Source organism: Corythoichthys intestinalis, chromosome 19 (assembly GCF_030265065.1).
Source record: "Corythoichthys intestinalis isolate RoL2023-P3 chromosome 19, ASM3026506v1, whole genome shotgun sequence".
Classification (NCBI taxonomy): domain Eukaryota; kingdom Metazoa; phylum Chordata; class Actinopteri; order Syngnathiformes; family Syngnathidae; genus Corythoichthys; species Corythoichthys intestinalis.
Window position 1 is genome coordinate 17,880,625 of NC_080413.1, and position 18,293 is coordinate 17,898,917.

At 39.4% G+C, this 18,293-nt stretch overlaps 1 protein-coding gene across 9 annotated transcripts in view; it reads left to right on the top strand.

Moving 5' to 3' along the window:
- The window catches only part of LOC130907443 (MAM domain-containing glycosylphosphatidylinositol anchor protein 2-like), a 459,232-nt gene that overhangs the window by 256,771 nt on the left and 184,168 nt on the right, over nt 1-18,293 (top strand). For all 9 annotated transcript variants that reach the window (XM_057822539.1, XM_057822545.1, XM_057822543.1 and 6 more), the window contains one exon: nt 9,776-9,950. In XM_057822539.1, coding sequence (XP_057678522.1) covers nt 9,776-9,950 — 175 coding nt within the window. The remainder of the gene's footprint in view (nt 1-9,775; nt 9,951-18,293) is intronic.

Below are 18,293 nucleotides of genomic sequence, written 5' to 3' on the forward strand. Positions count from 1 at the left end.
CTCTTTTGTCTGGCTATGTAGACCTTGATTATTGTTCAAAATGACTACATTCACACTAAATTTTGGTTCATTTGCTCATACGCAACACGTATCAATTTTTTTCCATGCAGTGTGAACCATCAAATTCCTATCACCCCCCCCCACCCCCCAACTCCAACCTGGGTTCATTCGTATGAGTTAGGTCTCCAGACTAACATTTTTACTGGCAGCACAGAGGCCCCAACTTTAAATTTTACAAGCGCAATCATAATATTCAAGGATGCACACTGTAAATCGACATGCAAAGTTTTCCTCTAATTTTCACTGTTTAAACCCTTTCATAATAAATGCATTGAACTACAAAATTATTAATCTAAATTGTATTCTCTATCAGTTTTGAATTCAGACAGTATACTGCTTAGAAATTAGGTTAAAATGAGAATTTTGTTCTATTTCTGTCACCTGGCACCAAAACCAATCAGCAACAGATTTATTGATCGACAAATCCCCTGCGAGAACACTGGCCAAACCGGAAATTGACATCGACACTTTGTAAACATGGAGGCGCGTATTATTTTCTATCATTTTAACGGTGTGAAACCAGCACATACTTTATAATACTTCTCGGCATAAGTTTTGGGGAGATAACAAAGTAGCAGTATAGAAGTTGTTGGCGTTCAGAAAAGACTGGAAATTTTAAAATACCCTCCAGATTCATAGCTAATCAGAGACTAGCGATGGCGCAAAGGCAGAGGGCGGTGCATGTTGCTTGCTGCTACAGTCACATCGCGCCCCGTGTGTCGGCTTTCAGCTCAACGGCGATGACTTTTGCATTTTGCCATCGCTCATCACCTCCAATGTGTTCGAAAGAAAGTAGTCACTTATAGACCTTTTTGCCATTGTACGCAAGTGCTGTCAAATTTTCCCGCTACCCCAATTATAACCCGCTCAACACATCGCCCACCGCCCTTCTTTTTCTTGTTGTATTTTCCCTTGGCAAACCAGCTCGTTACATTACCGCCAACTAGTGGATTTAACCGTGAAGGAGTTTGTCAGGAATAATGATAACAAAAAAAAACTCCGCAATTTTACTGGTCCACATATGTGAGTATATGGAAAGAAAAAAAAAAAAAATCGTTCTGGCTCTAATTTTAGTCGCTAAATGGGTTTGGTCGAAGTCTGGAGCCCTGTATAAGAATTGGATAACTATCTGACCCCTCTGTGATATGAATACAAATCCGTATCCGTAAACCCTGTTACTTTGTATTATTCATCCCTTGCCCATCTGCCTTGTGCTGCATCACGAGTTCAGCTGGTTGTAACTCTATGTATGCTCTTCTCTCCTCAGCGTTTCTGCACTTATGTGTTTCATTTCCTCCCAATAAGTAGAGTACATTGTGATTGCAATGTGTCCATTGTGCCATGTTTCAAAGGTTCAGCCGCTATTTTGGTTATATGGACCTGTCTCCTGTGCGCTGTAATTTGCAACCTCTTTCACCAACTCTGATTGGTTGATTGTGATGCTCAGCCACAGTAGGCTGTGCAGCTGAGTGGCACAGACCACCATGGGCGTCTAAAAGGAAACACTGTGTGCAATTAGGAAAGCGTCACACGGATGGGCGAAGGGAAGCGTTGCAGCAGGAATTATGGGCGATTCACCAGCATGGACGCGTGCTGCAGCATGCCATGCTGGCATAAGAGCAGACACCGGGCGCATTTCAATTAGCCCTCACTGTGGCATCGCAGCATGTGCTGCCTCAGCCACTGTTCAGACTAATCTGGATGGGTTTGTGCTTTCCTCATAAGCAAATGTTGATCCTTCTTGAGCAATGTTGGAATTGGGTAGGGATGAAATTATTATTTTTTTTTTTTTTTGGCTTTACTGCTCTTTGCAGGAAGGAAAGTACTGCCATGCGTTAATATTTTTTATTTATTTATTTATTTATTTGCAAACTGGGCCTGGAGACTTGGCTTCCTATCAAACAGGTCATGACTATTTACAAGTGCCTTTAATTTTTCAAAAATGTTATGTTTGAGTTTTGATTATGAGAGTGTTGAAGGAATCTTACCTTTTAGCCAGCTTGCCGGAATCGCGCCAGCCGAACCGACAGAACCGAGCTAGCACAATTCCAATGACCCGGGCCGGCGGAAGTCCTACGACCCGGCCAAAAAGCCAAACTCCGGGCATTCACCTTAGTTGTAACCCCTTGTACTGACTCCATTTTAAAAGCTGGAAAAAGGCTTCGAAACACAAGTTGACACTTTATTCCAAGTCGGCAGCAATCATACAGCACAGAGAGACCCAAGTGAGGAGGTAAACTGGATCCAGGGTCACCGTATCACAATTCAACAAAAGATTCCCGAGAATTAGTGAAACATTACTGATTAGTGAAACATTGTCTTTTAAAGGCTCTGGTTAGGCGGGCTGTGGTCCGGAAGAAGGGTGTGTTTGGGCGTTGTTTAGGACTATTGTCTGTTCTGGGTTGGACAGGAGGATTTGGCATTATCGTTATCACGAGAGTTAAGGATTTTGCTATCCTCAGCGCCACCTGAGTGCTTAGTGTTCCCTTCTCGGTCGTAGGTTCCTCTGTTTCAGATGTTCCTTGTGGCAAGACTAGATGTCCCGCCATTTGTTCTGGACTGTCCAGAAGAGGATTTGGTGGTGCAGAAGTAGGCTTGTAGATTTCTTGCCTATCAACTGCTTGTCAGCGTCAATCTTGCTCAGTCAGCTGCATGATGTGTGCGTTGGGCTTCCTTGGTCAGGAGGGCTCCTGTATCTGTTCTGCCCTTATCTGCCCGTTGTCTTGGCACTGCAAATTCTAATCATTTGAAGTCAAACTGTTGATAATATCAAATATGTTCAGCTTGTTTTCTTAAAAATATTATATAAATGCTATTTATTTTAAATTGGGTGTGTTATACAAACAGCCAAACAGTAAATATGAGAAAAGATACTATCCCCTGATTTATTATATTGTGTTAGAGTAATCCAAACAGTAAATACGAGAAAGATACTATTCCCTTCAGTGTCCTTAGAAAAACAATGTTCCTCTTTACAAAAAGTTTGTGAAGGAAAAATGGAACAGAAATAGTGAAAAGATGGGGGGGGGGGTCTAGTAGCAGGGCTGTCAGTTATGATGTAATGAGTGATAATCACGTTGCGTGAATCTGCCAGTGATTCCAAGATCAAGAATATTTGTGGTGTACTACTGAAAGCCAAAAGTGTCAAACTCTTCTTAAGAAGGCATCCTTCAAGACTCCCCTTCCTTAAGATTCCAGGTACTCCATTGAAAAAAAAAAAAAAACATTGCTTGAGGCTAAAGTGAATTTTCCAATGGTACATTGTAATAATCCTGCTGAGGTCAACACTAGGCAGCTTCCTTCTGTATTTAACAATCCTCAGTGCTTGTGTGAAAGTGGCGTGAAAATTCCTAAAAACTTGTAATTTATGCTGGCGGGTTCAACTTTTGCTGAACTCATGGTGTTTCTAACAGTTAGCATCGATCATTTGCTGACTTTGTGCTTTTTTCCCTGCTCCTGTATGGTGTGCTTTTCTTTTCATCAATTTGAATCAGGCCAAAAGAAGTATTCTCTTCAGGGTGTTCATTTAGAGCCTTTTTATTTTTTAATGGTCCCATCTTCTCTTAAATGTTGCTGTGAGTGCACTCGAAGTGTGATTTGTGCAGCATTTTGTCTTATTGCAGGAAAAGATACAAAGAGAGTACTGAGTTATGTACAGTGAAGTTGGACTCTTTGAAATTCAGAAAACATTGAGATCAAACCTGGGCAAAATGTGGCCACAGATGGCCCATCCGCTATCTCTGACTAGCCCTCATAATGTCTGAAAAGAAACTGCTAAGCAGTGTGTTTATTTTGAAAGTGGTATTTTTATTTTGATGCGAACAAGTATGGACTGTACAAGCACGGACAAGTTACAGTGGGGCAACTCAGTATTTAGTCAACCACTAAATGTGCAAGTTCTCCCACTTGAAAATATTAGAGAGGCCTGTAATTGTCAACATGGGTAAACCTCAACCATGAGAGACAGAATGTGGGGGAAAAAAACAGAAAGTCACATTGTCTGATTTTTAAAGAATTTATTTGCAAATCATGATGGAAAATACGTATTTGGTCAATACCAAAAGTTCATCTCAATACTTTGTTATGTACCCTTTGTTGGCAATAATGGAGGCCAAACGTTTTCTGTAACTCTTCACAAGCTTTTCACACACTGTTGCTGGTATTTTGGCCCATTCCTCTAGAGCAGTGATGTTTTGGGGCTGTCGTTTGGCAACACACACTTTCAATTCCCTCCACAGATTTTCTATGAGGTTGAGATCGGGAGACTGGCTAGGCCACTCCAGGACCTTGAAATGCTTCTTACGAAGCCCCTCCTTTGTTGCCCTGGCTGTGTGTTTGGGATCATTGTCATCTTGAAAGACCCAGCCACGTCTCATCTTCAATGCCCTTGCTGATGGAAGGAGATTTTAACTCAACATATCTCGATACATGGCCCCGTTCATTCTTTCCTTTATACAGATCAGTCTTCCTGGTCCCTTTGCAGAAAAAAAGCTCCAAAGCATGATGTTTCTACCCCCATGCTTCACAGTGGGTATGGTGTTCTTTGGATGCAATTCAGTATTCGTTCTCCTCCAAACACGAGAACCTGTGTTTCTACCAAAAAGTTCTATTTTGGTTTCATCTAACCATAACACATTCTCCCAATCCTCTCTGGATCATCCAAATCCTCTCTAGCGAACCGCAGACGGGCCTGGACGTGTACTGGCTTCAGCAGAGGGACACGTCCTGAAGTGCAGGATTTGAGTCCCTGGTGGCGCATTGTGTTACTGATAGTAGCCAGTGTTACGGTGGTCCCACCTCTCTGTAAGTCATTCACTAGGTCCCCCCGTGTGATTCTGGGATTTTTGCTCACCGTTCTTATCATTTTGACGCCACAGGGTGAGATCTTGCATGGAGCCCCAGATTGAGGGAGATTATCAGTGGTCTTTTATGCCTTCCATTTTCTAATAATTGCTCCCACAGTTGATTTCTTTATACCAAGCATTTTACCTGTTGCAGATTCAATCTTCCCAGCCTGATGCAGGTCTACAATTTTGTCTCTGGTGTCCTTCGACAGCTCTTTGGTCTTGGCCATAGTGGAGCTTGGAGTATGACTGACTGACCTTGTGGACAGGTGTCTTTTATACCGATAATGAGCTAAAACAGGTGCCATTAATACAGGTAACGAGTGGAGCCTCACTAGACCTCGTTAGAAAAAGAAAGACCTCTTTAATGGCCAGAAATCTTGCTTGTTGTAGGTGACCAAATACTTATTTTCCACTCTAATTTGGAAATTGACCTCCGTTATTGCCAACAAAAGGTACATAAGAAAGTATTGAAATAAACTTTTGGTATTGACCAAATACTTATTTTCCACCATGATTTGCATATAAATTCTTCGAAAACCAAACAATGTGATTTTCTGTTTTTTTTTTCCCCCACAGTCTCTCTCGTGGTTGAGGTTTACCCATGTTGACAATTACAGGCTTTTCTAATCTTTTCAAGTAGGAGAATTTGCACAATTGGTGGTTGACTAAATACTTATTTGCCCCACTATGTTTTCTCTATAATGTTCCCCTTTTAGCAAACTGTCTTACCATTTTTAAGAACATTTCAGTCCCAACTAACAATTTTTGAGTTGCAACTGGTTGTCCAAATATCAAGAAAACCTATAAAATCTTTGAAATTATATTCACAATGCAGACCGAATTATTATAGAGTAATATATTTTTATAGTGTTTTCAATGCTAGATCCAGTGTGTTTAATCTATTGCCATTCCCCAAAGACTGTTTTAAACCATTGATTATTTTCCCCCCACCAAATCTCTACCTAGTGTGTTTGTAGGATCTATTGTATACTGCATGTGATATCAACATCAGCCGAGATAAACTTGTCAAAATGCCAGTGTGTTGCCTCAAGCGTCATTACAAGCATCTGGTACGGCCCGGGGCAACGTTACCAGATTTGTGGCGACCTATTTGCGTGGATCCCAGTCCTTGTCTACCTCAGGGTGGTTCTGTCAAGATCCGAAACAGCAGTAGGACCCATTTCCCCAGATAGCAGCAAATTCCTGCATGCACTGATATCCCTGTTCCAGCTGATGCTATCTGTAAGGATGTTATCAGGATGTGGAGATGATGCTAGCCCCATCCTGTAAGGAAGGATTGGATTCTAATTTGCAGACAGCCAGACAGGCAAGGGATATGTGAAGCTCACTGGGCAAAGCTAGTCCATCTGTGGCTTACTTAGGATGAGGCATCGACTTGAGCCTTATGCTGGCTGCCTCTGACTGTGTGTGCCTGCCCCTCAGGCCACAGTCGTCACACTACCTGTTCATGCTGCATGCTTTAATGAGGACAGGGTCCCTACCCATGATGGAGAGTCAATTACAAGCCGTTGTTAGGTGGGGGTGGGAGTATTGCTATTTCACCTTTCATTACACCACCATGCCACGGGCTAATCGGGTCCCGTCACTTAGTGAAAGGTAGTCATGCTGAGAGTGCTGCAGTAAGTTCAGCTCGTGTGGAACAGCCAAGTCGTCATGTTTTCTTTCTCACAATCCTGAAACGGAATTTTATACTTAAAGGAATTGTTGTGTAAGCAAATAGTTAAATGTGAAGTTGCCTATATTTGAAAGAAAATCACAGTACAGTGCAGAGGTTGCGCTAGACTTTTTTGTTGTCTGTCATTTTGACTGACAGTGTCATAAAAATCCGGTCATAATCTATTTTTACCCGTCCCTTACATTTTTAAAATGATAATAATGACATCTTCAATAGTATTTAGTTTTCATTCATTTTAATTAATATTCTGTCCAAACAAGCGTAACAAGAGGCAAACAGACAGCGGAGTGCACCAATCAGCGACAGGCAGACGTGCCGTTAGCAAAGCGACGAGGGCAGGACGAGGGACTAGCGCGCGGAAGTAAACATACGAGGACAACGGAATTTATTCAACATGGCTAGCGCGAGACAGACTGTTGTCAATGTCTCGTGTCGATGTGTTTTAGCTCATTTAAAACTGAATTTACCACGGATTGGAACATACAGTGCCTTGCAAAAGTATTCGGCCCCCTTGAATCTTGCAACCTTTCGCCACATTTCAGGCTTCAAACATAAAGATATGAAATTTAATTTTTTTGTCAAGAATCAACAACAAGTGGGACACAATCGTGAAGTGGAACAACATTTATTGGATAATTTAAACTTTTTTAACAAATAAAAAACTGAAAAGTGGGGCGTGCAATATTATTCGGCCCCTTTACTTTCAGTGCAGCAAACTCACTCCAGAAGTTCCGTGAGGATCTCTGAATGATCCAATGTTGTCCTAAATGACCGATGATGATAAATAGAATCCACATGTGGAAGAAGGTGCTCTGGTCAGATGAAACCAAAATTGAACTTTTTGGCCACAATGCAAAACGATATGTTTTGCGTAAAAGCAACACAGCTCATCACCCTGAACACACCATCCCCACTGTCACACATGGTGGTGGCAGCATCATGGTTTGGGCCTGCTTTTCTTCAGCAGGGACAGGGAAGATGGTTAAAATTGACGGGAAGATGGATGCAGCCAAATACAGAAACATTCTGGAAGAAAACCTGTTGGTATCTGCACAAGACCTGAGACTGGGACGGAGATTTATCTTCCAAAAGGACAATGATCCAAAACATAAAGCCAAATCTACAATGGAATGGTTAAAAAATAAACGTATCCAGGTGTTAGAATGGCCAAGTCAAAGTCCAGACCTGAATCCAATCGAGAATCTGTGGAAAGAGCTGAAGACTGCTGTTCACAAACACTCTCCATCCAACCTCACTGAGCTCGAGCTGTTTTGCAAGGAAGAATGGGCAAGAATGTCAGTCTCTCGATGTGCAAAACTGATAGAAACATACCCCAAGTGACTTGCAGCTGTAATTGGAGCAAAAGGTGGCGCTACAAAGTATTAACGCAAGGGGGCCGAATAATATTGCACGCCCCACTTTTCAGTTTTTTATTTGTTAAAAAAGTTTAAATTATCCAATAAATGTTGTTCCACTTCACGATTGTGTCCCACTTGTTGTTGATTCTTGACAAAAAATTAAAATTTTATATCTTTATGTTTGAAGCCTGAAATGTGGCAAAAGGTTGCAAGGTTCAAGGGGGCCGAATACTTTTGCAAGGCACTGTATTCTCGGCTCTCCCGCCATCCGTGTTGTTGTAGAGACGACTTTCGGCGCGCAAGAGTGACGTTGCTCTTGAAGAACACGTCACGCAAATAAACAAATCTGATTTGTCGATTGATTTTGTACCTACTCGACAGGCTGTGTCCCAGACTTTTCTCTCAGTGTTTGAAAAATACAGGGAGAACAGTCTGGCCGTGCCAGGCAAACACTCAGTTGCCTTGACATTTTTCCGAGTAAGGCCAACGACGTCATGCATCAAGAGAGACAATAGCTAATTAATATGCTCACTCGCCACCCTGTGGTCTGGGGTGTGAATTGCAACCTGTCAAAATGACGGATGGACTTCAGTTTTTTCCGTCACCGTTTTAAAAAACCGGTCAACGACGGAAAATATTCGGTCAACGCGACCCCTGGTACAGTGATACCTCGTTTTTCGTGGTTAATGGGGACCAGAACCTGCCGCAATAAGTGAAAAAGTGCGATGTAGCACACCCCCCACCCCCCCAAAAAAACTGTGTGTGTTTAATGTTTAATAATTCAGATTTAGCATTGGAAAGAGATACACATAAGACATCTTTTTTTTCTTTTTTTTCCCCAAAGTATAATTTCGAAAAAATATATATTTTAATAAATGGTATTTAAGCATTAGTTTTTAGCATAATTTAAGTGCGTGTTAAAGTTGAGTTTTGAACATGTTACTGTCCCACCGAATTATTCTTAAAAATAAAGTAGTAGAAAAATGTTTGCCTTTATTAAATGTTTCATTGAGTGAATCCACTCATATCCGCTCAAGCTGTTCCCTTACACACAATGAGTTGTCACAGTAACAGTTTAACAATTTAAGCCATGATTGACGCATGCGGCGCTTTGAAGTTCGTGTCTCAGGCAACATCAAACCAAACATCTGTCAATCATCGTTAACTTTATTGAGCAACTCCAGTGCATGCCTGACGAACAAAGAGCAGGGAGAGAGAGGGAGAATGAGACTACGCGATCGGCTCGGGCCAGATCAACTGTTTGTAATTTTTTTTTTTTTTTTTAAATTGAAGAAAAATCCGCAATGGACTGAGGGCGAAGCGCGAAGTAGCGAGGGATCGCCATATTTCACAACAAAACCAGCAGCAGTGGATAAAGTATTCATAGTGTAGCAAGTAATGGTGGTCATTTAAGGTTTGACTAAAAGCTGAGTAGGTGACAGTGATCTTTGAGGTTCCCTAAACCCCAGTGCTACGCTAACCATAAACCTACCCGTATCCTACACCTAACCTGCCCCGACCTTAACTGTAGTGCGACATAAACCTTAGTATGTTTGTGTTTTGGCTTAGGCTTAAATTTATGTGATTAATATGATTCATCCAATATTGTTGATTCTGAAACTGCTCCCTTTGGTGTAAAACATAACTATCGGAGGCTAGGTTTATCTCCTAACCCTAACTCTTACACGAGCACAACACCCCCATTTATATGCAGAATCATCTCTGTCGGAGGTTTCTATAAAATCTGACTAAACCTGTTTTTTGGATCAAATGCATATGTCATTTTCTAAGATTTCTTTATTTTCCGTTTCCAGATCCGATGGACCAAGACCGCTGGCAGCGTGTCGGACCGCTTCCAGGACTCTAGTGTCTTCAATGAGACACTGCACATCGCCAAAATCCTGAGGACGCAGGGTGGCCGCTACTATTGCAAGGCGGAGAATGGCCTTGGCTCACCTGCTATCAAGTCTATTCGGGTGGATGTTTATTGTAAGTAAGAAATGTAAATGAAGACACCATCTACACTCTGCATAATCATTAGGCAAGTGATTATTTTGACCATATCATTATTCTGTTTATAATTTTGAACTCTGAGAGGTAGAAACTGGAATATTTATTGAATATAGTTCATATCAGATGGTGTGTATTTGTGTACTAAGGTAGTTGGAGGCTTAAAGAGATCAACAACTTGTATCAAGGTGTACATAATTATTAGGCAGATTCTTCCCCCATAAGACATTTAACTGAGTCTGAAAAGAGTATTTCAGAAAAATGTAACTGAAATATCTACAATATTGGGATTTGATCACAGAACCAGTAAATATTTTGTTGCAAAACGTCAACAGGGTAGCAAGAAATGGGTCAAGAGGGAAAGACTCAATTAAACTGCTTTATATTTAAGAAGGATCAAACATAAAGCTACTGCTATTATTTTCCTGTACTATAAGCTATTATGCGACCATATTAGGCCAAAAAGATGACTCAAAAATCCTCGAATTCAGACCAGAACAACGCTATGAAACCTCACCCGTCTAAAGAGCATGAGTGCTAGAGCTGGGAATCTTTGGGCACCTAACGATTCGATTACGATTACGATTCAGAGGCTCCGATTCGATTATAAAACGATTATTGATGCAGCCCCCTCCTTTTTTTAATTTTTTTTTTTTATAAAGTTTTGTACATTAGTTCCAAAATTGTTCAAAAATACTCTCAGGCTAAACCAAACTACTATTTCAGTATCAAGTTAACATATAGCAGTAAACAAATATACAAAAATAACTAGGGCTGTCAAACGATTAAAAATTTTAATCGAGTTAATTACAGCTTAAAAATTAATTAATCGCAATTAATCGCAATTCAAACCATCTCTAAAATATGCCATATTTTTATGTAAATTATTGTTGGAATGGAAAGATAAGACACACAACGGATATATACATACAACATACTGTACATCAGTACTGTATTTGTTTATTGTAACAATAAATCCACAAATGGCATTATTAACATTCTTTCTGTTAAAGTGATCCAAGGATAGAAAGACTTGTAGTTCTTAAACGATAAATGTTATAGTTACAAGTTATAGTAATTTTATATTAAAACCCCTCTTCATGTTGTCATTTTAATAAAATTTGTAAAATTTTCAATCAAAAGTAGAGTTAATATAATAATAAGAAGAATAAAAATAACAATAATAAAAATAGAGTGAAAAGTTTTACGTCTATTTTGCATAGCTAAATTGATATGGAATGCAAGTTTATTTAGCATTGTTGTTTAACTGTGTGTCAGAATAGGGCCTCATTACTATAGACTGAAGTGCTTTTCTTTTTGAGAACATTATTTTTTTTGAGAGAGAGATAGGAATATTATTTTTGTTGTGCTTTCACTAAACGATACTTATGTTTGTTGTGAAGGAGAAGCTTATGCCAATAAACGGCGCGCCTGTGTCCACTCGCCTTTACTGTATAACATATACAGTGGGGAGAACAAGTATTTGATACACTGCCAAAACCCATTGGCAGTGTATCAAATACTTGTTCTCCCTACTGTACCTATCATACCTGTACATATCTTACCCAAGATAAAACAAGAGACACATAATTGCCACTAAAAGAAAGAAAACTTACCGAAATATGTGTGGAGCACAAATAGCAATTTGCATTGCATTGTGAATACAGCATAAATGTCTCACAACTACTAATTCTCCCACGTTTAGAAGACATGAGTATGGAACGGCGCTGCCCCCAAGCGGCCGGTGGCATTCTCTTCACTCTTAATGTCAATAAACGGCCTCATTGTAATGTTTGAGGCAATATGCCAGCGGGTGCGTTAATTGCGTCAAATATTTTAACGTGATTAATTTAAAAAAATGATTAACGCCCGTTAACGCGATAATTTTGACAGCCCTAAAAATAACATTAAATTAAAAAACTCCAGTCCCCATTCTGTATCAGCAGCTTTAAACTACATTCAATTAATTTAATGTTGTGAATCAACCGTTAAAGTTGTTCAAATTGCTCCCGTTATTCCATAATTTCCCTTTTGTCTACTTTTGACATGTGAAAGTTTTAAAACTATTTTAAAGATAGATTCAAGTCAATATTTTACCGATTTAGGAGTATTTTAGATAAAAAGTTAATTAGGTTTGCTTGGAAGGTTCGCTACAACAGCAATGCAGGGAAGTTTACTGCTTTAAGATGGTGGCCGTTTACTAACGCCTGCATCTAGCTTTTTGCAGATGTGCTGCTACCGCTACCGAGTCTATAATCAATCTAGTCCTATATAAATGATATCTACCGTAACATTATGTAGCTTAGCTGTACTTGTAGCAGCTTTTCAGCAGCAGTCAGGTATGTTGTTGTGTTTTTTTATCTCGTGGCATGAGTTGAGCTAGAGCCGTGAGTTGAGCGTTGGCATTACCCGAGGGGCCGGTTAATGAGAAGCATAATGTTTAGCTACTCCCGCTCCGTACCGTCCCGAAGACCGCGCGGCACGCTGAGTGTGTTGTACTTCCGCTTTACTTGGCATATTTCAATAATCGGAATTTGGATGTTTGTGAATCGTTCTCGAATCTTCCACGGCCGAATCGCGAATAATCTAAGAATCGGAAATTTTGCACACCTCTAATGAGTGCCCTCTACTGGAGAAAAAACATTGTTAATTCTGATTGGTATAATGGAGTCATGTGGTTGTTGTTGCGACGTCTCATTGGTGAAATTGAGACAGCCACACTCGGAATCTCCAGCGAAAACAAAGTTAATATATAGAATGAAGAGGGAAAAAAATGTACCGACTCTAGTGTAGCCCAAAGTAGCAAAGTAAGAGTATTGTTTCTTTTTCACATATCTACCCAAGTAAAAGTCAAAAGAATTGCACGGTAAAAAAACTACTCTAAGAAGTACATTTTTCCCAAAAAGTTACTCAAGTAAATCTGAGTGAATGTAATGCGTTACTACCCACCTCTGATGGCAACCTAAGAAAAGCTTTATTAGCGTGTTTGTGGCGTGCTAAAACACTCGACAGTGCAGCCAACAACAGTTTTATGTAGCAGTAACATTTAGATATAACCTCACAAAAAATTATGGCCATTCTATGTATTGCTCTGCTAAGAAAGCCATCCGTTTTCAATCGATGTTCTCAATTTCCAATAGTTTTTTGATTTGTTTAGAGTTTTCAGTGAGCAGAGTGAGAAAGAGAGGTTGACAGTTGTGGCAGCGGTTCAAATGCATGTAAAGCCACTTTGATTAAGGGGTTTTAAAAGTCAACTTTTTTAATCTCCAGCTGCAGTCTGTGTCTCTCTCTGGATTAAATTCAGCCACTTATCCACATCGCATCATTCCCATATTGTTTTCACTCTTCTCTTCGCCGCTGCCACCCTGTTCTCGCTTATTTGGAGAGTTTGCCGACGTAATTCCTGACCCAATCCCTAATTTAACTCGACAAACTAATATTTTTTAAACCCATCCCAAAACTACACAACACAAAAATACATCAACTTTGGGGTATTATTTAGACAAAATTTTCCTGAGTAAAGTCACTTTGATCTCTAAGGCCTACTCACCTCATCATAAAAAAAGAGTAATTGCTCTTTTTGATTTTTGACCACCACTGTCTTCTATGCTACTAATACTTTCTCCACTGTTTCCGATTTTATGAAACACTGTATTCTTTCAAATTTGGGCAATTTTACATTCAGCTATTTCCATACATACTGATTCCCTATGTCAAAAAAAAATCAACAGGCAGAGAGGCCTTATAGCTGGAGGAGAAAAGGAAAGAACAGCAAAGGGTAATACACTGCAGGAAATCTTTGAAAGAAGGCCTTCTACTCCCAACTCCTTCAGCTCACTGGCAGTTTGAGGTCACTGTTGAGATGAGTAAATACAAGCCAGAAAGCTTTAATTTTGCTCCCAAGGGAGCACTTGCAGATATATACAATATATACCATAATGGAATGAGTTGGCACGTTGGAGAGGGAATTTGCTCCACATGGAGAACACATCATGAATAAATAAAACGCATACAGTACAGTGAATATTGATTATGTGGAGATAGATATTATAGGACGGTATTGTGTATAATCCAGTATGCACTGTCCGTTGCTTTGTTAACTAAAAAACGCCATGCTACACTGGGAAAATACAGACTAAATATTTAGTTTTTTTGTTTGTTTGTTGGGGGTGGGGGGTATTATTTTAAAGTAAAATACTTTAATTGATTGAATAACTGATTAAAAAGTAGTGCATGATTTAATAGGGAATGTCTCCAATAACTGATGCACTAAAATTTCAAATTGTACAACACTTTGGGCACCCTATTTAAATCGACCCAAAAACATATGCAGTTTCAAGTTTTTGGAAAGTCTTGTCTCATATGGTAGGGTGTCTAAGTTACGGTGGCCCTGAAGTGCAAAACGCAACGGCAAATTCAAAAACACAATGGCAAATAACATAACAAAAATAGAAATTAAAACACAAAACGCCAAATCACATAACAAAAAAAAAAACAACAACATTGAAAAACACAAGGGCAAATAACATTTAAAAAAATATATATATGTATATATATATATATATATGTATGTATATATGTATATATATATGTATGTATATATGTATATGTATATATGTATATATATGTATGTATATATGTATATATATATATATATATATATATATATATATGTGTGTATGTGTATATATGTATGTATATATGTGTATATATGTATGTGTATATATGTATGTATATAAAAACAAAACGCCAAATCACATAACAAAGAAAAATGAGTAACATCTTACTACAAGATGTTTTTATTATATCTTTCTTCATGCAAATTTGATAGCACATTCGCCTTTAAATACTTGAACTAAATGTCCAAATCCGATTTTTATGATACCCACAATTCTGGTCTTGTACAAGTGTGTACTTCATCAGTTTGCATTGCGTTTAGAATCAAGCCACTTCTCTGGAGCAATGTTGCCATTGTCCCCTGGAGGTGACGCTAATTGATGGGACTCTGCAAGCACATGCTATTATTAGCTGCTTTGCGTGAATTGTTTTTTTTTCTTTTTTTTTTCTAATTAGAGCTAAAGCTGCAGTTTTGTAGGTGGACCCATCAACAAGAAATGTACATGTACATATCCGACTTTTACGGCATCCAGAGCTTTGAGAAGGATTGTTTTGACTTCACACAAGTAACTGTCAGGTTAATGACATGCATAACCCTAATGTGACTCACATGAGCTTAATCTAACGTGACTTTAATATGTCACATGTTTGCTGGAAGAAATTTTGTATGCATGTGCATGATGACTAGACCTGCTAAAACGTCTCAAGAAGTAATGCTGAATTACACCTAAACTGCAAAAGAGCCATTTTAGGGTTGTCATAAAATATAAAAATCTAAAAGGATGACAGAAAGAGAAGAGTTTGCCATTTCTGTTTACATTTTCTGTTTTAAAAACAAACTCTATTGCCAAATTACACTACACTGCCACCTCTATGTACAGAATTCGTTCTGGAAGTAGTTTGATGAACTGAAAATTTCATGGAGATACGTTTTGTCATGTCTTGATCCGTTCCAAGCCCCCTAAAATTCAGACACAAATCTTTTATAAAGCATAAAAATGCATCAAAATATGTCACAAATACAGTACATGTTACTATATTAGATTATCGCACAACAGTGTTGTCACAGATTACTTGAAAAAGTAATTTAATTACTGGTTACGCCTCAAAGTAATCTAGTTACTTTACTGATGACTTTATTATCAAAGTAACTAAGTTACTTTAAAAGTAATTTATCAGTTTTTGCCAATTTTTCTCCCTTTACCGCCTCAACATAAGAATGACAACAGAAAAATGTCACCACGTGTAATTGACTTTCCAATAAACTGAATTTAAAGGGGAAGATGAGAATTTTTCACACAAGGCTTACTCCTCGAGTTTGCGGAGGTTTAATTAGTCAATGGAGTTGATTTCAACCACTATTGACTTGCGCTAGCTTGGCCACTCTGGAGCTCTGAAACTAACAAATAACTAGCAAACTGCATTGAATTTGTTGAAATCAACCCACCGAATAATTAAACCCCCGCTAACTCGAAAATTACTGTAATTTCCGGACTATTGAGCGCCCCTGATTACAAGCCTCACCCAGTACATTTTTAAAGGAAAAACCATTTTGTACATGTATAAGCCTCTCCTGTCTATAACCCGCGTGTGCCCACATAGAAAATGGTATTTCTTTGTAACTATCCCATGTTACTAAGTTTTAATAACATACTTTAACGAATCGGGTTATAATATAGCGCGCGACTTACAGGGGGGTAAGGGAGCTACGGAATAGCGAGAGACGTGCCTTCCTGTTGTTGTTGCGTGTGTGTGTGTGTATGTGTGTGTGTGTGTGCGCCGGCTGCTGCAGACAGAAGTCGTGTTCCATGAGTTTCCAAAATAAAGAATTGCAACCTAACTAAGCGGTTGACTCTCTGTCAACTTTACAATACCTTAAAGAGCATACGACAGGAGAAAAAAAGTCTTAAATGGCATTATTATGTGAATTAGAATCATATTTTGAGACGATTTGAATATATACAACAATTTAGCAAAGCGCAGATGACGAGAAATTAGTCTTTCAATCTGCCGGTTTAGCGTCCCCAACAGGTGGATGACGTCAGCGGTAGACTGGGCTCATCGGTTTTACTATTCAGCCCATTGAGGGGGAATTATTCAGAACGAGGAAAACGTGACGAAGAGAGCCGCAAAATGTCATTGTTTCAGTCTCTCTACTCCAATATTTTTTACAGGATATTCTTTTTATCCAAGTATTTTTCCCCAATAACTATATAAATGGCTTGAGAAGGACCAGTCAGCCCGTCGAGGGGGAACTATTCACAACGAGGAAAACGCGACGAAGAGAGCTGCAAAATGTCATTGTTTCTGTCTCCTCAATATTTTTACAGGATATTCTTTTTATCCAAGTATTTTCCCCAATTGCTAAATAAATGGCATGGTCATGACAAATAAGTCTTGTGCTAAATGATTAATCAGATGACTGGTTTTTAAAAATGAACGCTTTAGATTACTCGTTACTGAAGAAAGTAATCTGATTACAGTAATGCGTTAGTGACAACACTGTTGCACAATAACAATAAAATGAGAGTTGTGCATCATTTAAAAAATAAAAAATAAAAGTTAATATACTCACGTAAAGCTGTCTGAACACGAGGGACGATTGAAGAGGACGCTGGAATACACACATCCAGTAGAGGTCTCTCTTAGCCAATTGGATGTCAACACGATGCTCGCCAATAGCCAGTGGCAGATATAAGTATGTTACATTCAGTAAACTCCGGGACCCGCGAGTAGCAGACCATACTGTATTTTTGACTTTCATATGCAGAAATTTCTTTTTCGTAACAAAAGGCAATATTTTCCTGTTGAGGCATCCCTTAACCTGAAAATTTCTTATGTAGAGACGTTTGTAAGTAGAGGTACTACTGTACATGTTATACGGGAAGTTTCAGACACGTCAAACCCACATCTTTTGGATGTTGCTTCTCCTCCCTGGAATCAAGGCCTTTGGTTTCGGAATAATCGCTCTAAAATTTTATTCATATATGCAGTTATTATTAGATCAAAGCCAGCTTCATAAAGGCGTGACTCACCATCAATAGAATCAAAGGACATTTCGACAGCGAGATGGATGGCAGATAGTGGAGCGATGACACGGGAAGCCATCATTTACGCTGATAACCGAAGCCGGCGGCCCACGGGATCCAATGATTGCTCTACCGCCAACTCCGCGCTAACACATTTAGTCCAACAAAACGCATTTTCTACCTGCTGACACCTCTGTTGTTTGCACTCCGTTGGGGACGGTCCCAAGCAAAGTTAATAAAACAAACCAGCCCCAACTCCTAAAACGGATCGATCCTCAGCTTAAGGTGCACCTGTTTTTTCCCCACTTTCCTAACTCGGGGCTCGTTTCGCCGTTTTCCTTTAATTTTGTCCGGCGTGCAGTTTGCCGCAGCGGCTAATGTTTTGTTGATTGAAGAGGGCTTAAGAATTGTGCGGGGGCAGCTAGCTCATTTCAGGCTCAGGGAGCTCATTGACCACTATTGCTAGAAGAGATTTGCGGCGCCGGACAACAGTCTCCAACAGGGATCCAGTCAAAAAGCAAAAAGTTTTTTTTTCTCTTTTTTTTAAAGACTGGGATGGTTTTGGAACTTAGTTTGTTGGTGCATTTAATCCATTTGATTTGCTTTATTGGCAGCAGGCGCCCAGAAAGGTAAACTGACGTTTGAGTCGCAGTTGTCATATTTAGCGCAATGCCAC